The sequence below is a fragment of the Gopherus flavomarginatus genome, chromosome 7, assembly GCF_025201925.1.
Source record: "Gopherus flavomarginatus isolate rGopFla2 chromosome 7, rGopFla2.mat.asm, whole genome shotgun sequence".
In the NCBI taxonomy this organism is placed as follows: Eukaryota; Metazoa; Chordata; order Testudines; family Testudinidae; genus Gopherus; species Gopherus flavomarginatus.
The window spans coordinates 7269546-7293051 of NC_066623.1; the positions used below are offsets into that span (position 1 = coordinate 7269546).

General features: G+C 53.7%; 1 protein-coding gene across 1 annotated transcript in view; it reads left to right on the forward strand.

Moving 5' to 3' along the window:
* PDGFRB (platelet derived growth factor receptor beta) overlaps positions 1-23506 on the forward strand; it is a 70066-nt gene that overhangs the window by 32806 nt on the left and 13754 nt on the right. Inside the window, exons 4-18 of the mRNA XM_050961512.1 lie at positions 405-671; positions 2707-2834; positions 2951-3125; positions 4788-4980; positions 5265-5380; positions 6592-6718; positions 7624-7835; positions 9186-9283; positions 10090-10222; positions 11443-11547; positions 12080-12190; positions 13180-13333; positions 17584-17750; positions 18005-18123; positions 19171-19293. Coding sequence (XP_050817469.1) covers positions 405-671; positions 2707-2834; positions 2951-3125; positions 4788-4980; positions 5265-5380; positions 6592-6718; positions 7624-7835; positions 9186-9283; positions 10090-10222; positions 11443-11547; positions 12080-12190; positions 13180-13333; positions 17584-17750; positions 18005-18123; positions 19171-19293 — 2228 coding nt within the window. The remainder of the gene's footprint in view (positions 1-404; positions 672-2706; positions 2835-2950; positions 3126-4787; positions 4981-5264; positions 5381-6591; positions 6719-7623; positions 7836-9185; positions 9284-10089; positions 10223-11442; positions 11548-12079; positions 12191-13179; positions 13334-17583; positions 17751-18004; positions 18124-19170; positions 19294-23506) is intronic.

The window sequence follows — 23506 nt, forward strand, 5'->3', positions numbered from 1 at the left end:
GACAGGACCTAAGAGAATGAGCGACATGCATGGGAGGTTGGAGTCTCCTATCTGCATCGAAGTGCCCCTGCAGCCCCCCCACCCCTGGTGCAGAGGCCTGGTGCAGACCGTTAGAAGTATAGTGGCCCTAGATTAAGGGCCCCAGGTGGGAGAAGATCATTGGAAAGAGAAAGTGAATGAAACTCGCATCTTGGAGAACAAGGTACGCACCCCCAATGAGACGTATCCCTAGTAATAACCCCAGCTGCTTCGGGAGAGAAACGTCCCAGGAATTCAACACATCCATCTCCAAGCAGAGGTGCTGTCCCATCCCGTGGCTAGTGGGCAGTTGCAATCAGGACTGAAAAGCAAGATCTTCTCCTGTCTTTTGTAACTGGATTGCCTTCCCCCTTTCCCTTCTGCAGACCCGTCCACCGTCTTCCTCCCCTCAGGCTCTGAGGAATCATTCATCTTCATCACCGGCTACAGCGAGGCCACCATCCCGTGCCGCGTGACTGACCCCCAGACCACGGTGACTCTCTATGAGAAGAAGGTGGAGAACCCAATTCCCGCGGGCTATGACAGGCAACAAGGCTTCAAGGGGTTCTTCGAAGACAAGACCTACATCTGCAGGGCAACGCTGGACGAGCGGGAGGTGGACTCTGACCCATATTACGTCTACAGAATCCAGGGTGAGCCAGTTCTTAGGTCTGTGCCAGTGGGATGGATCAGAGGGGTCTGGGTTGGGCTGTCTAAGGCAGGGGAAGCCAAACTTTTTGGCCTGAGGGCCGCATTGGGTTTTGGAAATTGTATGAAGGGCTGGTTAGGGGAGGGGGCGTAGCCCAGTCCCTGCCCCCACATCCACACACACCCTCGGGACCCCTGCCCCATCCACCCCCCCCACTCCCTGTCCCCTGACCGCCCCAAAACCCCTGCTGCCCCATCCAACCCCTCCTCTCCTTCCTGACTGCCCCCCCCCCCGGTATCCCTGCCCCCATTCAACCCCCCTCTGACCGCCCTCTGACTGCCCCACCCCCATCCACACTCCCATCCCCTGACCACGCCCCGAATTCCCCTGCCCTCTATCCAACCCCCCCTGCTCCCTGCCCCGTTACCGCGCTGCCTGGAGCACCAGTGGCTGGTGGCGCTACAGCCGTGCTGCCTGGCTGGAGCCGAGCCATGCTGCTGCCACCACCGACACCACCGCGCAGCACAGAGACCGGGTCAGGCTGGGCTCTGCAGATGCACTGCCCCAGGAGCTCGCAGCCTTGCCGCCCAGAGCACTGCGCCGACGGCGGGGCGAGCGAGCTGAGGCTGCGGGGGAGGGGGTCAGCGGGGGAGGGAGGGGGGTAGCCTCCTGGGGCAGGAGCTCGGGGGCTGGGCAGGAGGGTCCCGCAGGCCAGATGTGGCCCCTGGGCTGTAGTTTGCCCACCTCTGGTCTAAGGGCAGCTTTAGCCTCTCCCCAGGCTAAATATCTCCTTTGGCTATCCCTCGATGCGAGGATGGTGTCTGCCGAAGGGGGGTCATTGGTGAGTTTTGAAGTGGCCGAGGAGCCCAATTCTTGCCCTGCAGATTTCCTCACAGAAGTGGCAGGTGTGGTCTTGGAGGAGATGTCGTTGTTGGCTGGAGCGTTGTGCCCTTTCTTTCCTCCTTTGTCACTCCTCTGTCTCATGAGCACGTCTGTTCTCCTCCAAGGGAGCTGTGGCTTGGTGTGTGGGGCGGCGCCACCATGTGCTGCTCCACGCCGAGTCCTCCCGGTTTGCTGGGTTGATGCCTCCCTTTATAAGGCTAAATACAGACTCCCTGCCTCAGCCTAGCACCATGGTCCCAGGGCTCTGAAAGCATCTGGCTCATCCCTGGGTGAGGCTGATGCTGCCCCTTGGGGAGTTCCCAGCGCACAGTCTGCTAGAAGTCTGCGGCTCTGCTGGAGAGATTCGGGTGCTGCTTTCTATGGGCTACATTTTGCCCTCGTTCACCCCAGTGGCTCTCCACTGGCTTTGCCATAATGAGCATGTACCATGGTAAATAAAAGCAGAATCCAGGCCTCTGGGCTCGCTCGGTCCTGAGTTTCTGCCACAGCGCTCCAGCAGCACCCCCAGGGAGAGGAACAGGCTCTCCTCTCGGGACTGCAGACCCCCGTCCTTCCCGCCCTGAGCCATTCCTAATGACAAGCTCTGACGGCAGGCGTAGTGCTCAGCGTGGGCCCATGCACTCCTTCCCTGCAGCTCCAGCTCCTGGGGAAGGGAAGGTTCTCACAGGGCAGTAAAGTGGGCACAAGGTGGAACATGTCAGAGCCACGCTGGATTCCATCGAGAACATGGCTTCCTCTTTGCCTCTCCCCACAGAATTCCCCTGGCTCCCCAGAGGTCCCTGGGCTCCCCAGGATCTCTTTAAGATCATGTCCCTGCCCGACTCCAGAGTGCTGGTCAGAGTCTGGGACGTTCTGCCATTGAACTCAGCTGAGATTGTAATTCCTGTTCATTTGTATTTGCAGTAAAGCCTAGTGGCCAGAGCCCTGTAACGCTAGGCAGTGCATGGCCGTCTTTGCCCCAGAGAGCTTACAGGCTGAGTAAAAGACAAGAGACACCAGGTGGATGCAGACAGATGGGGAACAAGGAAGCCATGAGACAATGATGGGAGGCAGTGGTCCCAGCATGCCACCTGCCTAGGGTTTGGCTCTCCCAAGCATTGATTCAGCCCCCTGCTGTTTCACTCCCTCCTCTTTAGTCTCGTCCCTCAATGTTTCCATCAGCGCGGTGCAGGCTGTGGTGAGGCGAGGCGAGAACATCACCGTGATGTGCACTGTGAGCGGCAACGAAGTGGTCGATTTCAGCTGGTTTTACCCTCGCCAGGAGGTGAGTGCTGCAGCCCGCGCTCTGTAACCGGCCTGGAAGTTCCTCTCCTTGCCTGGTCTGGCAGTATCATCATTGCTGATCTCGTGGGGCGGGGGTCTCCTCTCTCCCCTGCGCAGGCCGGTAAGGCGGTGGAGCCTGTGACGGACTTCTTGCCTGGATCCAGCCATGACATCCGCTCCACCGTGACCATCCAGAACGCAGAGCTGGAGGACGCCGGCACCTACATGTGCCATGTTTCTGAGGTTTACCACCAGAATACAGACAAGAAGGACATTGAGGTCAACGTGATCGGTGCGTTGCCACACTCTCGGGGCCAGCTAGCTCTGGGCACAGCTAGCCCTCCAACCTCTCTCTCCCCAAGCCACACACACCTGGATTCATTCCTCTTCCACATGGCCCTTGCAACCCCTGCTCTCAGAAAGTCACTCACCCCCTGCCCCACAAGAGGCCTAGAATCATCCCCTCTTGCTCCCACATATAGGAGAACCCCAGCATCTTACTTATAGCCATGGGCAAGAGACAATGAGCTACTCATCCATGTTGGGCCTGGGAGCTCTGAGGCCCCTTGAGATATGGCTGGAACTCTGCTGCAGCCTCCCTTGGATACAGGAGCTGACTCAGCTAAGCGCACTCGCCTAGTGTCCCTGTGTGTGTAATTCCTCTCATCTTTAACTGGATTTTATTGGGTGAAACCTTCCCCTTCAGAATAACAAACTCCTCCCCTGCTGTGAGCTTTGCTGGCTCCCTGGAAGCTCTCGGTCTCCAGAGCACCCCTCACAGACCCTGGAAGGCCCATCCTCCAACTAAAGACGGGTCTGAGACACAAAGATTGGATCCAGATCAAATTGCCCTGAGATTTCAGGGGCATTGGGCCATCTCTACCCTTAACAGAGACAGATGTGTATCCATGTGGCAAGTAGCCAGATCCGCCCCCTAGGGTGACTAAGTGTCTGGTTTTGGATCAGAACTCCTGGTCAAAAAGGGATCCTGGCGGCTCCAGTCAGCACCACTGACCGGGCTGTTGACTGTCCAGTTGGTGCCACTGCACAGCAGAGCTGGCAGGCTCCCTGCTAGCCTCCATGTCGTGAGGTTCCCAGGAAGCAGCGTCATGTCCCCCTTCCAGCTCCTACACGTAGGGGAAGCCAGGGTGCTCTGCATGCTGCCCCCACCCCAAGCACCACCCCCGCAGCTCCCATTGGCTGGGAACCATGGCCAATGGGAGCTGCAGAGGTGGCACCTGCAGACAGGGCAGCGTACAGAGCCACCTGGCAGTGCCTCCGCATAGAAGCCAGAGAGAGAACATGCTGCTGCGTCCGGGAGCTGCTCAAGGTAACCACCACCCTGAGCCTGCACCCCTGAGCCTCCCCCGCACCTCAAATCCCTGCCCCAGCTCTGATCCTCCCTCCCACCCTCTGAACCCCTCAGTCCCAGCCCAGAGCATCCTCCTACACCCCAAACCCCTCATCCCCAGCCCCACCCCAGAGTCTGCACCCCCAGCCAGAGCCCTCACCTCTCCACCCCAACTCCCTGCCTCTGCCTGGAGCCCCCTCCCATACTCCATACCCCTCAGGTCCATCCCTCATCTGGAGCCCCCTCCTGCACCCCAAACCCCTCATCCCTGGCCCCACCCCAGAGCCCACACCCCCAGCCCTCACCCTCTCCCTCACCCCAGCCCCCTGAGCCAGCACAGTGAAAATGAGTGAGTGAGGGTGGGGAGAGTGAGCAACAGGGGGAGGGGGTGGCCTCAAGGAGGGGTGGGGGATGGGCAGGGCCTCAGAGGTTGCGCGGGATGGGGACAGGGCAAGAGTGTTCGGTTTTGTGTGAGTAGAAAGTTGGCAACCCCACCCTCTCCCACCCTTCTGTCTCCCATCAGCCTCCCTGCTCCTTCTCCTTTCCTGGGAGCAGGCCCTGGGATGGGGGTGCTGACCCTGCCCCTCTCTGAACCCTCTGCAGAACGTGGCTTTGTGAGGTTCCACACTAGTCTGAACGATGTTGAGTTTGCCGAGGTGCACAAGAGTCGCGCCATCCAGGTGCAAATCGAGGCCTATCCACAGCCAACCATCCTGTGGCTGAAGGACAACGAGACCCTGAGGGTGGGGAACAGCAGTGAATTCGCCATCACCAGCAAGAACCTGTCGGAAAACAGGTGAGGCGGCCCCTATGAGTGGGACACAGCTCCCCCTAGAGCCCCGTGATACAACTGCTCCCATCCTGAGTGGAGCAGGGGACGGGAATTCTCGGTGCCCAGCCAGAACTAGCCATCTATGTGGTGGGGGATCCTCCACATTGATCCTGACTCAACCGTTTGCTCTGCGATTTCTGTGCAAACTTCAGGGTTTGGCTGGAAGGGAGCAACTCACCCCAGTACGCCTGTTGGGCAGCAGGGACTGTCTTCCCATCTTCACTACTCTGGAATCCTTTTCCCTCCAGGTACCAAACCACTCTGACCCTGGTACGAGTGAAGCAGAAAGAAGGGGGATTCTACACCGTCCGGGCATCCCATGAGGATGACACGCAGGAGATGTCCTTCTACCTGCAAATTAACGGTGAGGAGGCAGCACCACCGGCCTTTGAGACACACCGGGTTAGAGAGGGTCCTAGCAGCTCCCTCCACAGTTCACAGCAGGACACAAAGACCCGGCTGCTTTGACAGCAGCCTCTTTGGGTCATTTGTGTCAGGACAACAGGTGGAAGCAGACAACACCCTCACTCTAAATGTCTCAGATGAATTCGCCGCAGGAAGCAGAACTAGGCTCCGCGTAAGCCAGGGAACAGGATTGGCTCTGTTGCTATTGAAACTAAGCAATACTATGGCCATATGCGCACAACAATCGAAGGCAGGTGAATGCTTCACATTTGATTCATCAGGTGGCAGTATATACTGCCTGTGTATGTTCCTGCCTAAAAACGGCCAAAAAATGCCAGTTGTTTTTTGCTGGAAATTTTGTGGGAGAAAAGTTATGGAGGTTTGGGGTTTGTTTTTTAATTTTCCAGGATTTTTTTATTTGTGTTTCTATAAAAAACACCAGAACCCCAAACGATTTGTAGTTTTCAAAAACCATTTCCAGTCAAATTTTCCAGTTTTCAAAACTCCCGCAAAGTGTTTTACCAAAACGTATTTTCATTTTGCTCAAAAAGCCTTTTTTCAAAAAAAGATGTTGCTGGAAACCTGTCGACCCTCCTTAGGCATTCACAGTGCGGCGTGACTTGGGGGCTCGTCGTGAAGTGGGTGTTGGTCTAGCAGATACAGCGGAGTGGAGTTGACCCCACTTACACTGGGTCTAAATTTGCCCCTGAAATCTCAGCCCATCTGAGGTGTTGAAGAGTTCCCTGCCAGTCCCCCACCAGCTAAAAGGGCAGTCTGGGAGGGAAACCTACTGCCCACACCGCCCCAGCTCACCCTCTGCCTCCAGCAGTGGAATTCAAGGGAGGGGACACCCTCATTCTCCATTCCAGCAGCTGGGGGCCCTAAAATTGTATAGCTGTTGCTGAAGGCACTGTTGCTGTGTACATGACCACCAGCCCAGGCCCCTCCTGGGCCCTCTGCAGGGTGGCTACTTACTTCATTCATGTTCTCTAGCATGGATGGGTTCCTGCCCCCAGGCAGTCTCTCTCCAAACACACAGTGGGACCTCACATGGCTCCAATAGGGGGGCTTTCCTCCTGCCAGTGAGATCAGCTGTCACCCACGTTTCATGACGGTTGCTCCCCTCCCGCCGGCAAAGCAAATGGCTGACTCTCTCTTCTTCCTTCTCAGTGCCCGCCAACGTGTTGTTGCTGAAGGAGAACAGCAATGCCAGCAGTGGGGAGCAGACGGTCACGTGCTTCACTGAAGGGATGCCCCAGCCAGAGCTCATGTGGTTCACCTGCAGCGACATCAAAGGGTGAGGGGGCCTGGTGACCTGGCGCAGGCATGGAAAAGTGTGTAAAGCACCTCTTGCTGGGCGAGGATGGGACTGACAGTCGGGGGTGTCCTCTCACCCAAAGCTCCTGGACCAGGCCCTGTAGCACTTCCTGCTGTGAGAAACTGGGAACTGGGCATCTCTGGGCATTTCTTGCCCCGTGCTCAGACCTCCTACACCTCGCTTACTGTGTCGCCTGTTGGGAAAAATTGGGACTGAATTTATTGAGTAATTGATGCACTTGTGTGTCTAGTTAGTGCTCCATAATCTCAGCCCTGAAGGGGTTTAGATCTCTGCCAGTGGGGGAAAGGAGATGGATCTTGGGTTTTTCACCTCAGTTATTATTTGAATTACCTAGTGCCTAGCAGTGCCAGCCACAGATGGGAAACCCAGTGCATTAGGGGTACAGACACATAACAAAAATACAGCCCCTGCCCAAGAGAGCTTTCAGTCTAAGTGAAAGACAAGAGACAACAGGTGAATATGGACAGATAGACGGGAAGCTGTTGGCCAACATGGTAGGCAGTAGTCGCAGCACATGTGAATCAGGTCCTTTAGGGGCTGACCTTTGGCCTATTTCCGCAGACTGGCACAGCTTGTCCACACCAGTCCTGAATTTCCCAGTTTTATTTTCTTTGAGGCCCCTCAGCTCATTAGTGATGATGCAAGAGACCAAACAAAGGGATCTGTGCTGGCAGTTCTAGTAGAGACAAAGCAACAGGAAAGTCAGCGGGGCAGGGAAGCTCACTGGAGGAAGAGCTGTTATCCCAGCATTTGCGGGGCACAGGGAGGGTCACGAAGAGCTGAGATATAACAGCTATAATACAGCATCCCACAGCGTCATGCAGCCGGGATAGTTTCATATGTGTGGCTTTTTCAACTGGAAGGTGCGGCACCAAGGAGCAACCCACCAGGGTCCTGGAGAACAGCTCAGAGGAGATCAACCTGAAGACCAGCTCCATGTACCATGAGACTCTGAAGGTTTACAGAGTGAACAGCATGCTGCAGCTCCGCAGGGTGGACGAACCGCTGCTCATCAGATGCTCTGTGCAGAACCTCCTGGGCAATAACTTTCAGGACATCACCCTGGTCCCACATGGTGAGTTGGCTGGCACCCGCTCTGTCCCACGTGTGCAGGTCTGCGTGCCATGGGGTCGAAGCTTAGCCCAGGCCAGGGGACTATGCTGCCCCTAGTGTCTGCAGCCTGCACCTTTAGCTCAAGCAGAAGAGGCTTCTTTATGGAGCAGCGTAGCTGGAGGCCTTGGTGCCCATTGGATGTGACCAACAGTCCGTGCTACCTGCATGAGGCAACTTCAGTGTCTGGTATGTGCATGCTTTGCCTATCTGGATAAAATATCCCTGTTCCTCCCCTCCCTCTCCCGGCTTTTCAACCTGCAGGGCTCCTGCCTCCTGCTTTGGAGTCTGTGTCCGAAGGGTAAAGTTTACATATCCCTTTCTTTGCACAATCCAGTTGTAATGTCCTCTGTCCTGACACCGAGCAGTAACATCAGTGTAGAAACCAGGAGGGGGTGGATGTGCCAGAGCCAGACCCCATGGAATCAGTGCGAAGGGAGAGCAGGGTGTTTGCACAAACAGATAGCAAGCGGGCATCACCCTTAGTGTATTTCACCAGCATTCTTGTTAGCAGCTTGTTATCCAGGCTGCAGGCATTATGGGGAGCCACATACACACATTTATAGGCTGTAAGAGGGCTGAGGCCAGGCCACTGAAAAAGAAACTATGCTCTAGGCGAACAGGTCAGCCGGGCCAGCTCCCACCAAGGGCGAGACTGCTGTCTCCTACTACCCATGGCTCCGTACACACCCATGGCTCCATACAAATCTCCTCCAAAAGCCTCTGGGCCCTGGGGAGCTCTCCTGCAGCAAAGGGGCTGGAGTGTCATCACTAATTCCTTCCCACCACACCCTGATGGAGAGGCGCCCCCCTACCCGTGTGTTTGTGCCTCTTTCCAGGACCCCTTCGGGTGGTTAGTTCTAGGGACAGGGAATAATCATCCAGGGTTACCCTGAGTCCAGCAGAGAAGGGAGAGGGTCTTCTCTGGGCATCCCAGGTGAGCCCTCAGCAGGGTCATCCCTGGCTGCTTTGGATCAGTGAACACTTCTCATGGGAGTAAGGGCTTGGTAAAGCCAGCCAGGGGACACCACAAATGCCTGGCTAAGGATCACTTTCTGTCTGTTTCCAAGGGATGGCCCAAAAGAACCAAGATGTGCCCCAGGCCCAGCACTGGCTGCCGGGGGGTGAAGTCGTCCGGGGAGGTTTGGAGAGGAAGGGGGGAGCAGGACTTATGGGACAAGATAGGGCGAGGTCTCAGAGTGGGGCATTTCAGATGAGGCACTCTTGGCTAGTTTCTCCGAGTGGCTGCCCTGAGCTCCGCAGGCCACGTTGGGCTGGAGGCATCTGATTGTTTTCCATGTGGTTCTTGTTGTAGGCTTGCCCTTTAAGGTGATCATCATCTCAGCCATCCTGGCCTTGGTGGTGGTGCTTGCTTTCATCTTCCTGGTGATCCTCGTCGTCCTGTGGCTGAAGGTCAGGGCGAGCACCATCTCCCTCTTTGGGAGGTCTCCTTCCTTTGATTACATGCACTGAGAGGGCCTGGCCGGGCTGTGATGGGCAGCTGGGGAACAGACCTCTCTTCTAGCTCCTTGGTGCAGGGCTGGAGCCCACCAGGCACAGGCACCAACTCTGTGGGTGCTCCAGGGCTGGCACCCATGGAAAAAAATTAGTGGGTGCTTAGCACCCACAGGCAGCCAGCTCCCTCCTCACCCCAGTGCCTCCCATCTGCCGGCAGCCCTGCTGATCAACTCCTCCCCCTCTTTCCCAGTGCCTCCTGCCCGCAGCGATCAAGCGGTGTGCAGGAGGCATTGGGGGGGAGGAGGGAGGAGCAGGGATGGTTGGGGGTGGGGGCGGAACTAGGCGGGAAGAGGCGGGGCAGGGATGGGTGCTTGGGAGAAGGGGTGGGGTGGGGCAGCATCTGAGTGGGAAAAGGTGAGGTAGAGGTGGGGGGAGCTTGGGGGAAGGGGTCAGGTGAGGGCAGGGCCTGAGGCAGAGAGCAGGGGTTCAGCACTCCCAGGGCCTGGAGGAAGCCGGCATCTGTGCCACCGGGCTTGGGCAGCCACCGTGAGCTCTCTGGTGTGACGTGCAGCAGCAGACCTCCCCTCTGGCCATAACGTGCGAGGAGTGTCCGTGCGAGAGCAGCTGTGACTGCACAGCTGGGATGTCTCCCTGCAGGGACTGCGGGAGGCAGAGGGTGCAGGGTCACTGTCTGCAGGGGACACCTCCCAGCACAGCCCCTCTCTCAGCTCCCTCTTCTCCCCTCCCTTCCCCTTCTCCAGAAGCCTCGCTATGAAATCCGCTGGAAGGTGATTGAGTCGGTCAGCTCTGATGGACACGAGTACATCTATGTGGATCCGATGCAGCTCCCCTACGACTGCAGCTGGGAGCTCTCCAGGGACAAGCTAGTGCTAGGTACCGTGTGCTCAGCAGGAATCACTGTGGGATGCTCAGTGAAAGGGATGTAAAAGAATGGGGCACAAATCCATGACCCCACAGAGGGAGAGCAAGCCTCCAATACCAGAGGGTGGGCCTGTGGCCAGGGCCAGTTGTGCAGGAGGCGTGCGACAGATGCGCTTTCATGGGATGTGTGTCACCAATCCACCGACGCTCTTAGCATTGAGAGATGGGGCATGGGAAGCACATCCAGATCGCTCCCAGAGCCTGTGTTCCTTAGAGCATTTAGGGGAATTCACTGGGCTACTGCCTGCTTTGGGGTGGGAAAGTGAGGCACATTCAGCAGGGCTGGCAGGTCCGGTGGCCCTGCCTCTAGGCTATGCTTCTCTCTCCGCTCCACCTGAACCATAGGCACTGCTGTGCAGATCAGAGACAGGAATTCAGCTCGTCACTGCAGGCCTAGCCTCTTGGGCAGCATCAGGGTGATGTTGGCTGTGCTCCCGGCACCGGAGGCAGCCCCAGAGGAGGGGAGCACACTAGCACGTGTGGGACCCTCCATGAACCCACGTTCAGCATTGAAGAACCGCCTCCATTGTGGGAATAACAATGTGAGCATTCCCCATTGTCCTACAGCCCTTTACCTGAGGAGCTTGAAACCCTTCACAACCGCTTGTGGGACTGGGAGAGCAGGACCGGGTCGGAGAGCAGGGGGCATATGGGTGGGGTAGAAACATCCAGGATTTTCCTTGGGCTCAGGAATTTTTGGTAGGCCTGGTGCTGACATGCATGGGGGAACACAGAGTGGGGGACAGGACCAATTAGAAATCTCAGGGCTGATACATCCAGGCCCTGGTCAAAATGCTTGCTGAACTGTCAGAAGGAAACCAGGCAGAATAAAGCATCTCTGAGAACGAACCTCTGCGGGTATGGAATTGTCAAACAGTGCTACCCCTGGTGACCACATCTGGAATAGCTACAGTTCTGTTTGGGAAAGGAGCCTCAGGCTTTTCCTCTTTATTAATGTGCTTCCCAGCAGGCGGAAATCAGCCTGGCACAGACATCATAACTCCCAGCTACCGCCATTCCCTGCTGCGATTGCTGTGGGTGTGCGGTGTTGCTGTCTTTCCAGTAAAGGGACGCACACTTTCTGAGCAGCTGCCTTGTGGGCCCCTCCTGTCTGGCCCTCTGAGCGTTGCCGTTGCAGCTGAAATCTGCATCTCCCTGGTGTTTTGCTGCAGGGCGCACTCTCGGATCCGGAGCCTTTGGCCGAGTGGTGGAGGCAACGGCCCATGGCCTGAGCCATTCGCAATCCACGATGCGAGTGGCCGTGAAAATGCTCAAATGTGAGTTTCCCACCATCTCTCCCCTTCGTTCACTGCCACTGTATCCCTCTTCTGTCATTCTCCTCCACTGTGTCCTTCCCTCCCGCCAGGAGACATTCCCTCCTCCTGCATAGACACCAGCTGGGTCAGTCATTTGTTTCACCTCTCCCAGCCCTGCCCATGGGGGGACCAGGACGGTGCTAGCTATAGGTCTGTTCACTCACAGATGATTCTAGCAGGGTTCTGTGGCCACTGCCTGGCATGGACAGGGATTTATTTTAAAGCACCACTATCTTTCTTGCCTTCTCTCCAAAAGGCAAAGGTCTAGGTAAGCAGGAATCAGAAGGAGTTGCTTATGTCAGTATCAGGGCCTGGCTAAGCACTCAGGAGCTCCCGGTTCCTAGCCTTGTTCTCCAAGCACTTCTCCTTCCACAGAACCACTGCTGTGTATGTTACACCAGTTCTTTGGGGGCCGTGCATATGTCAGGGTCGTGCTCTCATCTCTCACACCTCAGCATTCTTATTTCATCTTACTGATGCATCTGTTTAACAGCTACCGCAAGGAGCAGCGAGAAGCAGGCCCTGATGTCTGAGCTGAAGATCATGAGCCACCTGGGGCCTCACCTAAACATTGTCAACTTGCTTGGAGCCTGCACCAAAGGAGGTACCTGTTCCCTCCCCTGCCCCTCCCCTGGACATGATCCCCCTTCATCACAGCTGGTGCCTGTCCCCTCCCACTACTGCCCCAAACACTAACATCCTGCTTAGAGGCCACCACCCTTAGCATGGTCATCAGGCTGAGCTTAGGTGGCCCATCTGTGCACATGGGCCTGCTGCATGAACGGGAGAAAACTCTGCATGAGTTGCAAGACTTCACTCCTCTCTGCTGTGTGTCCATCCCCCTCCAGCAGCAGGCATAAGAAAATGATCTCCATCCAATTTCCTTCCAGCAGCATGACCCATGAGAGGGGCCAATGCTTTGTGGAGAGCCCAGGTAGCCAACGGTGCTCCAGACTCGAAGGCCAGTGGTCCTGCCTGCTCTCCATTCATCTGAGTGTCCCAAATCCCCAGAAAAGCAGTGAGCCTTCCTCCCTGGGGCTCCCTGAGCCCCTTTACAAGTGGTTGTGAGACCGTGCAGTGACCTCTTTGCAAAGGGGTTGGCAGTAAAGCTGGTCAGGAATTTCACTGGAAAATGCCAATTTGTCAAACTGAACCTGTTCTCAGGAAGAAGCCAGTTTGGACAAATTTTTCAACTAAAAAGAAAATGCTGAAAAGAAAAGTGTAGAAATTGTTGACATTTTCACAATGAAAGATGCCAATTTTCTGTCTCAAAGTGACTTCTTGTTTTGAAATTTAAGGTAAGCATAGTCAAAAAATTGTTTGTCAATAAAAAATGGTCAAAACGGAAATGAAATGTTTCAGCTGACCCAGAACCAAACATCTGAGGGGTTTTTCAGTTCATGACAGTTTTCAAGATTTCAACTTTTCATCTTAATTCAGGACAGGAAAATTTTTCTTATTTTGAAAATTTTCACAAGACAGAAAACGCATTTTCCACCCAGCTTTGGTTGGTAATAAAAGGACAGTCCTGGCCTTGAGCCAGCAAAGCTGCCCCAAGCCCACACCTGACTCAAGCGTTCTCCTTTCCTGCAGGCCCCATCTATATCATAACAGAGTATTGCCGCTATGGAGACCTCGTGGACTATCTGCTCCGGAACAAGCACACCTTCCTCCAGTACTACACTGAGAAAGCAAGGCGAGAGATGGAGGTGTATGGGAATGCCTCCGAAGAGGACAAGGTGTACAGGTGCCTTTTTTAAGAAATAGCCTTCTCAGGAGCAGCAGCAGGTCTATAAAGTAGGGGGGGCCAATGGCGATCAAGACTATGGCCCCGCCCCCGGGTCTCCCCTTCCCCCAAGGCCCCGCCCTTTCTCCCTGAGCCCCCATCCTTGCACTTTGACTTCCCTGAAGGCCCCACCTTTGCACTGCCCCTTCCTCCCAAGACCCACTCCCTGCTCACTTCTCTCTAGCCCCTCCCATGTCGCTCAGCCTTACCAGTAGACTGTGGGAGGACTATCCTCTCCCACTTTTAAAAGTGGGGGAGCCATGGCCCACCCAGTTCTGGCGCCGCTGCCTTCTATTTCCTTTATGAATGCAGCCATCCTAGCCAGCCATAGCAGGGTCCTGTCCTTTTGGGGCACTAACCCCTAAAGATTATGTTCTCTTGTTCACACTGGGGAAGACTAGTGACTTATGGATAGGCTAACCTATGAAGCAGATCTGCAATACATTGATTTCAATGGAAGTTAGGAACCTAAATACCTTTGCGGATCTGGGTCCCGCCCTGGAATTTTTCCTCTTAATTCTTCATTTGCAGAACAGGCCCTGTTGCGCTCAGTGCCAAAGTGGGCAGATTTAGCGCAGCCTTGTGACAGCGTTTTTTCCCCAGCTGAAAAAGAGGAAAATAGTCCTGTTACTGTCCGGCTGCTGTAAGAGGCGTGGGAATCTCTGTGTGGATTGACTGAGAGGCATTGCAGATGGATGTTACAAAGCAGGGTTTTGTCCCAGCGCATAGAAACAATAGTGAAATGAGACAGGCGGTCAGTACATTGATGGAAGCTCTTGCAGTTTCCATTTCAAGTCAGATGAGACAATAATAAATGTTGAACAAAAGAACGTTAATCTGGGCTCAGTCTTCAAATTAAGGCCTTGAAAATGCTAGCTGCAATTTTGTGCATGCAGCAGTTTTTCACAGGGGAATTTTGGCAGGTGCAAAACCTTGGATTTCTGCATGCCAGTTGCATTTGTGCACTCTAAATGGATTAGGGTTGCAAGGTGTCCGGTTTTCAACTGGAATGCCCGGTCGAAAAGGGGTCCTGGCGGCTCTGGTCAGCACCATTTACCAGGTCGTTAAAAGTCCGTTTGGCAGCACAGCAGGGGCCCAGGGATAAGGCAGGCTCCCTGCCTGCCCTAGCTGTGCACTGCTCCTGGAAGCTCCCGGAAGCAGACGCCAGGTCCCTGCGCCCCCTAGGCGCTGGGGTGGCCAGGGCCCGGGAAGCTCTGCACGCTGCCCCTGCCCCGAGTGCCCGCTCCGCAGCTCCCATTGGCTGAGAACTGCAACTAATAGGAGCTGTGGAGGCGGTGCCTGCAGAGCCTCCCTGGCCATTCATCTGTCTAGGGGCCACAGGGACCTGGGAGCTGCTTCCTGGGAGCCACAGTAAGTGCTGCCAGGACCCCGCACCCCCTCCTACACCCCGCACCCCTCATCCCCAGCCGCATCCCAACGCCCACCCCTCAAGGCGGAGACCAGACCCCCAGAACACCCCAGTCCCCTCCTGCACCCCAAACCCCTTATCCCTGGCCCCACCCCAGAGCCTGCAACCCCAGCTGGAGTCCTCACCCCCCCACACACACACCCCAACCCCTGCCCCAGCCTGGAACCCTCTCCCATACCCTGAACCCCTCATTTCTGGCCCCACCCAGAGCCCATACCCCCTGCACCCCAATCCCCTGCCCAGAGGCCTCTCCCGCACCCCAAAACCCTCAGTCCCACCCCCACCCCAGAGCTGCACCTCCAGCCAGAGCCGTCAGCCCCCTCCCACACCCCAACCCTCTGCCCCAGCCCAGTGAAAGTGAGTGAGGGTAGGGGAGAGCGAATGATGACGGGAGGGGGAAGGGAACAAGCAGGGGCGGAGCCTCAGAGAAGGGGTGGGGCCCTGGGAAAGGGACAGGGCTGGGGTGTTCGGTTTTGTGCGATTAGAAAGTTAGCAACCCTACAACTGATAGTTACTATTTAGGCAGTTAGGCCCAAAAGGAGACCTCAAGTTTTGTGTACGGGGTTACCATAGTAGCACAGGCAAATGGGTAATTAGATATGACACTGTGATGGGCTCTGTCAGGCCTTCTCTGCTGCCTGCTAGAGGCTTTGGGTCCTGGCAGCCTGGCCCAGATCTTCAAAGTCTCTGGACTCTTTTGCTTAAGGAAAACCTGCTCAGGGCCAGACTACCAATGAGACTTAGTCCTCCCGAGGCCTAGAAGGGCCATGAGGAGACACTGACCAATAGGGAGCCAGCAGGCCAGTTAAGAAGGCTTGCCCGTGGCGGAACTGGGCAGTGCTGAGTGAGAGAGGGACAGAAGAGGAAGTTCTTAGTCCCAGCCCAGAATACTAGGGGTGGGGGAGGCAGGACAGCTCAAGGGCTTGGCTTCCACTTAAACACTGTAACTAAGCAGTCATCTCTTGTGTTTACTAGTTTAAAGGCACAGAGCCAACCTTGAGTTTGGTTTAGCATTAACCATTTAAAGACTGCGCTCACTGCAAGGGGTGTTTTGCTGCAGCCCAGCTGCCCGCCTACACACAGGCACACAAGAATAAGCAGGCAAATTTGCACATGCTTCTGCATACAGACCACAGGCCTCCCTCTAAGGACCCCGTTAGCCTGCACCAATGTGAGTTGCCTCCCTGTCCAAAAGCCCACGTGGGAAAAAATGCAGGCACCAAGTTGCAGATGTGCTTAGAGAGGCTGGGCTCAGGCCTTATAGGAGATGTGGCCCAGTGGTTAACTAAAGAATGAGGATTTTAAAAACTCAGTATGCGTGGCTCCTGCCACCTCTCCTGAGAGAAGAAGGCAGTTCAATCTGCAGAGTCATTCATTCCCAGTGCTTTCAAAGGTACCAGCTGTCATAAACAGATAGCTAAGGGTTAATAGAACAGGAGTACTTCATGTCTCTTTTGCCTGTAAAGGGTTAACAAGTTCAGTGAGCCTGGCTGTCACCTGACCAGAGGACCAATCAGGGGACAAGATACTTTCAAATCTTGAGGGAGGGAAGTTTGTGTGTGTACTGTTAGATTTTGGTGGTGGTTCTCTCTGGATTCTGAAAGTGACCAGACATGCAACCAGGTTTCTCTCCAATCTCCCTGATACAGGTTCTTATAGATCCAGAATAGTAAGTACTAGGTGATAAGGCGAGTTAGGCTTATGTTTGTTTTCTTTATTTGCAAATGTGTATTTGGCTGGGAGGAGTTCAAATTTGTATTTTGCTGAAAGGATTTTAATTTGTACTTGTATACTTAGGCTGGGAGGGTATTCCCAGTGTCTATAGCTGAAAGACCCTGTACCTATTCCATTTTAAATTTACAAAGATAATTTTTACTGTTTTTTCTTTCTTTAATTAAAAGCTTTTCTTGTTTAAGAACCTGATTGTTTTTTTATTCTGGTGAGACCCCAGGGGACTGGGTCTGGATCCACCAGGGAATTGGGGGAGAGAAAGGTTCATTTCTCTCTGTGTTAGGATTACTTTCTCTCTCAGGGAGAGTCTGGGAGGGGGAGAGAGAAGGAGGGGGGAAGGTGGATTTTCCTCTCTGTTTTAAGATTCAAGGAGTTTGAATCACAGTGATCTTCCAGGGTAACCCAGGGAGGGGAAGTCTGGGAGAGGCAACGGTGAGGGAAAGGGTTTACTTTCCTTGTGTTAAGATCCAGAGGGACTGGGTCTTGGGGGTCCCCAGACAAGGTGTGGGGGGACCAGAGTGTACCAGGCACTGGAATTCCTGGTTGGTGGCAGCGCTACAAGTACTAAGCTGGTAATTGAGCTTAGAGGAATTCATGCTGGTACTCCATCTTTTGGACGCTAAGGTTCAGAGTGGGGAATTATACCATGACACCAGCGCTCCCCCTAGCCTCACCTCGGGTGGACCCCTCTCCTGTGGAGAGAGAAGGAAATCCAGAGTCAGATTTTTGCCCTTAGGCATGTGTGGATATGTGCATACAGTTGTGCACACCTCAGATATGCAACAGATTTCCAAGGTGCATGTGGAAAAGGGGCATTTGCTCACATGTGGCCATGCAAGTGCCAGTACCTGCTTCGTGCATCAGAATTTGCACCCACAACTCAGGCCTGAGCAATGATACGTGTGCCATTGTCCATGCCTTACGTTTGGAATTCTGGCCCTCCGTAACCACAGTACCTGAAATTAAGCCTCCCTTCTCTGAATCTGAAATCCACTCCAACCTTTCTCTTACACGATCTGTTCTGAATGGTTTCTTTGCTTCCCCATTCCAGTCTCACCTCCTTCTCTGTCGAAAGCGATGGGGGCTACATGGATATGAGCAAAGATGACTCTCTGGACTACGTTCCCATGTCTGATATGAAGGGAGAGATCAAGTATGCTGACATTGAGTCTTCCAACTACGGCACCCCCTACGAGCTGGACAGCTATTCCCCCTCAGGTAACGGGAGTCTCTAGAAGGGAGGAAGATGGTGTTCGTGACAGAGTGACTGGTTTCCTTCCCTTTAGGAGCTGGTTGGGATGTGAGCTGATTCCCCCAGGGTCTGCTGAGCCAGAACAGTGCTGGCACAGTTTCTCCTACACTGAGGCTCTATAGAGGCCTGAAAAACCCCAGACCAGCTTCTGTTCCCACAGACACAAGCCCCAGCTTTAATCTGTGTGGTAACAGCCGTTGTGCCTTTTTCCTCCCTCCAGCTCCCGAAAGGACGGACCGCGTGACCCTGATAAACGAGTCCCCACTCCTCAGCTACACAGACCTGGTTGGGTTTAGTTTCCAGGTGGCCAACGGGATGGAGTTCCTTGCATCCAAAAACGTACGTGTGCCGAGTCTCCAGGTGGGTTTGGCGGGAGTTGACTCTGAAAGGGAAGAAATCAAAGCTCCTTGTTGGTGTGTGACACGAAAGCCCTCTTGACCAGCCAAACCTTCAGCTGGGCTTCACCAGGAGCCGACTCTGCCTCTTTGACAATGCTGCCTCCCTCAGGAGAGAACAGGCCTTTGCATCAAATAGCCACTGATCGCCTTGACTTGCTGGCACTGTCCTGGGGCCTGTGTAGCCATACTACATGTTAAAGTAGGTCTGGCTCCAATCAGGCCAAGCACTGCCTTCCAAACCCCCAGCCTGCAGCCCCTGTGAGCCGCTTTCCGCATGGTCCTGGTGCTATCTGGTTTCCTTTCCTCAGAGCCAGCCTAAGCATCCTCACCAGAGGCCAGTGCTGTGCCAATGAACAAACAGCCATCACTAGCACACTCACAGCCTAAAGGCTTCTGGAAACAGATGTGTCAGTGGGTATTAAAGCTGAACTGCCAATGAGGAGAGAGCTCCCGGGGTCTCCAAGGCTAATTCGACTGGCTGAGCTTAGGTCAATTGTCAGTGTAACCAAAGCTCTATTGTTTGTTAGGAAAAGTATATAGCTGGGGTGTGACAGCAATGGGGACAGCCCTAGAGAGAAGCCTAGAGTGACATTTCTGGTGCCCCCATGAGACAGGCGGGTCTCCCAGTCCCTTTCACATGCCTGGCCAGGCAGCTTGCATTAAATGAGATGCCAGGAATATCAACTGTCGGTGCTTCAGTGATGGATTGATACTGGAGAAACCCTTTTTCTTTGCTGGTGCCAGTGCAATGCTTGAGCAAATCCAGTGAACATGCTATGCCCGGGGTACATGAAGACGTAATCCAGGCTGGCCTAACTCTGCTGCTCCTAGACTCCAACTGTCCATCTCCAGTCTGCATCATTGCTCGTTTCACTGATCTCTAGGAGGGGTTGCTCTGGTACCATGACAACCTTCATGGCACCTTCTGTTGCTGGGGTTCTGTGGCCCGGGTCCCCCATCTAATGGCACCCTGTCTTCTCCCCTACAGTGTGTGCACCGAGACCTGGCAGCAAGGAACGTCCTCATCTGCGAGGGGAAGCTGGTGAAGATCTGTGACTTTGGCCTGGCCAGAGATATCATGAGGGATTCCAACTACATCTCCAAAGGCAGCGTGAGTCAGGGACCCAGGTCCCCTCTCTTCCTGCCCCTTCCAGCAGCCACACACACACATCTTGTTCTACCAGGTGGGAATTCTCTTCCCAAGGATGGGGGCAGAACTCTCACCTGACTCTCTTGATCCTCTCTGCCTCCCCAAATAGTCCAAACAGTCTATTATCCTGACAATAAATCATAGAATCATAGAATTGGAAGGGAGCTCGAGAGATCATCTAGTCCAGTCCCCAGCACTCGCCCAGCTCTGACAGGTGTTTGTTAAAAATCCCCAATGATGGAGATTGTACAACCTCCCTAGGCAATTTATTCCAGGGCTTAACCACTCTTACAGGAAGTCTTTCCTTGTGTCCAGCCTAAACTGCCCTTGTTGCAATTTAAGCCCATTGTTTTTGTCCTATCCTCAGCGGTTAAGAAGAACAATTTTTCTCCCTCCTGCTTGTAACAATCTTTTAGGTATTTGAAAACTGTTATCATGTTCCCTCTCAGTCTCCTCTTCTCCAACTAAACAAACCCAATTTTTTCAATCTTCCCTCATAGGTCATGTTTTCTAGACCTTTAATCATATTTGTTGCTCTTCTCTGCACTTTCTCCTATTTGTCCACATCTTTCCTGAAATGTGGCACCCAGAACTGGACACAATACTCCAGCTGAGGCCTAATCAGACAGAGTAGAGCAGAAGAATTACTTCTCTTGTCTTGCTTACTCCTGCTAATACATCCCAGAATGAGGTTTGCTTTTTTTCAACAGCATTACACTGTTGATTCATATTTAGCTTGTGATCCACTATGGCCCTCAGATCCATTTCCGCATACTCCTACCTAGGCAGTCATTTCCCATTTTGTATGTGTGCAACTGATTGTTCCTTCCTAAGTGGAGTGCTTGGCATTTGTCCTTATTGAATTTCGTCCTATTTACTTCAAACCATTTCTCCAGTTTGTCCAGATCATTTTGAATTTTAATCCTATCCTCCAAAGCACTTGCAAGCCTGCCCAGCTTGGTATTATCCACAAACTTTAAAAGTGTACTCCCTATGCCATTATCTAAATCACTGATTTAAGATACTGAACTTAACCAGACCCAGAACCAACACTCATTATGCCCTTCCAGCATGACTGTGACCCCCTGATAACTACTCTCTGGGAATGATTTTCCAACCAGTTATGCACCCACTTTATAGTAGCTCCATCTGGGTTGCATTTCCCTCGTTTGTTTATGAGAAGGTCATGCGAGACAGTATCAAAAGCCTTAGGCCATGTCTACACTTACAGTTTTGCAGCTCTGGTAGTTACAGCTGTGTTAGTACAGCTGTATAGGGCCAGCGCTGCAGAGTGGCCACACTTACAGCAACCAGCGCTGCAGTGTGGCCACATTTACAGCACTTGCAGCGCTGTTGGGAGTGGTGCATTGTGGGCAGCTATCCCACAGAGCACCTCGTCCCATTTTGGCGCTGTGGCTTGTGGGAAGGGGAAGGAAGTGTGAGTGTCTTTCCGCTTCCTGTTCCAACGCCCCGTGGTGCTTTGCTACGCATTCCGAGCAGTTTGGCGGCATTGTGATTCTACAGCGCTTTTTCTGCGATTTTTGTTATAAATGGAGCCTGAGCAGCTGACGACCTTATTGATGAATGTTGCTAGCACATCACGCATGGCAGTGGAGCTATTCCTTCAGCTGCAAAGTGACAGTGACAGTGAGGAGTCAGACGATGATATTGAATCGCCTCACTGTGAAGACAGTAAATTGCTTGTGGCAGTAACAGACGTGCTCAGCTCCGTGGACCGGCGCGTTTGGGCTCGGGAAACCAGCACTCAGTGGTGGGATCACATCGTCCTGCAATCCTGGGATGACGAGCAGTGGCTGCAGAACTTTCGGATGAGAAAAGCCACTTTCATGGCACTGTGTGCTGAGCTCGCCCCTACCCTGCGGCGCAGGGACACGAGATTGAGAGCTGCCCTGCCAGTGGAGAAGTGGGTAGCTATTGCAATCTGGAAGCTGGCAACTCCAGACTGCTTCAGATCGGTGGCGAACCAGTTTGGAGTGGGAAAGTCTACCGTTGGAATGGTGCTGATGCAAGTTTGCACAGCCATTAATTGCACCCTGCTAAGAAGAACCATGACTCTTGGGAACGTGCAGGACATAGTGGATGGTTTTGCAGAAATGGGGTTCCCTAACTGTGGAGGGGCAATAGATGGGATGCATATTCCTATTCTGTCACCACCCCACCTGGCATCAGAGTACGTTAATCGCAAGGGGTATTTCTCCGTGGTTCTGCAAGCGCTTGTGGATCACCGTGGGCGTTTCACTGACATTTACTCAGGATGGCCTGGAAAGGTGCACGATGCACGCATCTTTAGGAACAGTTCCCTGTTCAGGAGGCTGAGGGCCGGGACTTTTTTCCCAGACCGCAAGATCACAGTAGGGGACGTCGAAATGCCCACTGTGATCCTTGGAGACCCCGCTTACCCCTTAATGCCCTGGCTCATGAAACCATATACAGGGAAGCTTGACAGGAGCAAGGACCGGTTCAACTACAGGCTGAGCCGGTGCAGAATGACTGTGGAGTGTGCTTTTGGCCGTTTGAAAGCACGTTGGCGCTTTCTTTATGGGAAGCTAGATTTGGTGGAAAGCAGCATCACCGCTGTTATATCCGCGTGCTGTACCCTCCATAATATTTGTGAAGGGAAGGGTGAAAGATTCAGTGAGGAATGGACCTCCGAGGTTCGACGCCTAGAGGATGAGTTTGCTCAGCCAGAGAGCAGGGCTAATAGGGAGGCCCAGGAAAGGGCTTCAAGGATTAGGGATGCTTTAAGGGAGCAATTTGATGCTGAGAGCCAACAGTAATGTTTGATGCATTTGATGTGCTTTGCTTTACCTTGGTGTATAATATTTACCACTTCCAGCAATAATATAACGTAGTGAAAAAGAAAAAAAACCTTTATTCAACATACAGTACATAACAGGCAAGGGGGTTGGGGTGGTGGACTGTACATTCACAGGTTTGAATATGTCCTATTTTGATCACTATTCAATGTCTGCTGCACTTCAGGATTACTATGCTGCAGAATAATGGGGGTGGAGTGAACAGGGTAAGAATTATAGTTATCAGGGCTGGTAGGTGATCGTACAGGTGTTGGGGGCAGCTGGGGATAATAAGGAACTGGCTGCTGGAGAAAGTTGTTTTGTGGAAATACTGGGGAACAAGGAAGAGGGCTTTGGGAGGGCTGTGGGTTACAACGGTACATATTTGTCTGCATGGCTACAAGAGACTCGAAAGACTCAGTTTGGCGAGCAAGGAGGCTTATCATCTGCTTTGTGGTTTTTTTGGCAGACAATTCCTTTCTCCTGCTTTCTGTTTGCCTCCATTCATGTACACTCTTTCTCCATTCATACATCTTCTCTCTCCATTCCTGTGTCTTCCTACTTTCTCTGTTGTAGTGGCTCATAACAGATTTGATCAATTCGTCTTTTGATTTTCTAGGATTCCGTCTCAAGTTCTGCAACCTACGTGAGGCCGGTGATCCGGCTGCAGTAGTCAAGGTCACTAGAAAAAAGAGAGATAGAACCATGTAATACACAAAGGCTACATTGTTTATTATCACACATTGAAGGACTTTTTAGACTTTTGGTAGCATCCTTCTCACATACCTCACATAACACAGAGAGGGCAGGCAAGCTAAGTCATGGCGAGCAATGGGGTGAGTGGTTTTGCCCCGATTTCCCCTTGGGAGTGGGAATTGACCAATGGGTCACTGGGGTTTATCATCAATGGGTACAGGAGGTAGCTGGTGTCCTGAAGAGGGGACAGTAGTGAACAGGAAGGTGGTGAGCTGCTTGGGGGGGGGTGTTCTTTGGTCCGCGTTCACGCTGTCCTGCTGGTGGGGGGGGGAAGCACCGCGGTGCTGGATACCTGCTTGGAGGGGGGGTGGGGAACACAGGAGCACACCACGGTGCTGGATGCCTGCTTGGAGGGGGGTGCATAACACCGGAGCACACTGCGTGGATGCTTACGTGCTGGGAGGGGGGGTTGGGAACACCGGAGCGCACCGTGGTGCTGGATGCCTGCTTGGAGGGGGGGTGGGGAACACAGGAGCACACCGCGGTGCTGGATGCCTGCTTGGAGGGGGGGTGGGGAACACCGGAGCGCACCACGTGGCTGGCTACGTGCTGGGAGGGGGGGGGGTTAACAACAGAGCGCCATGGGCTGGGGAAACGCCAAC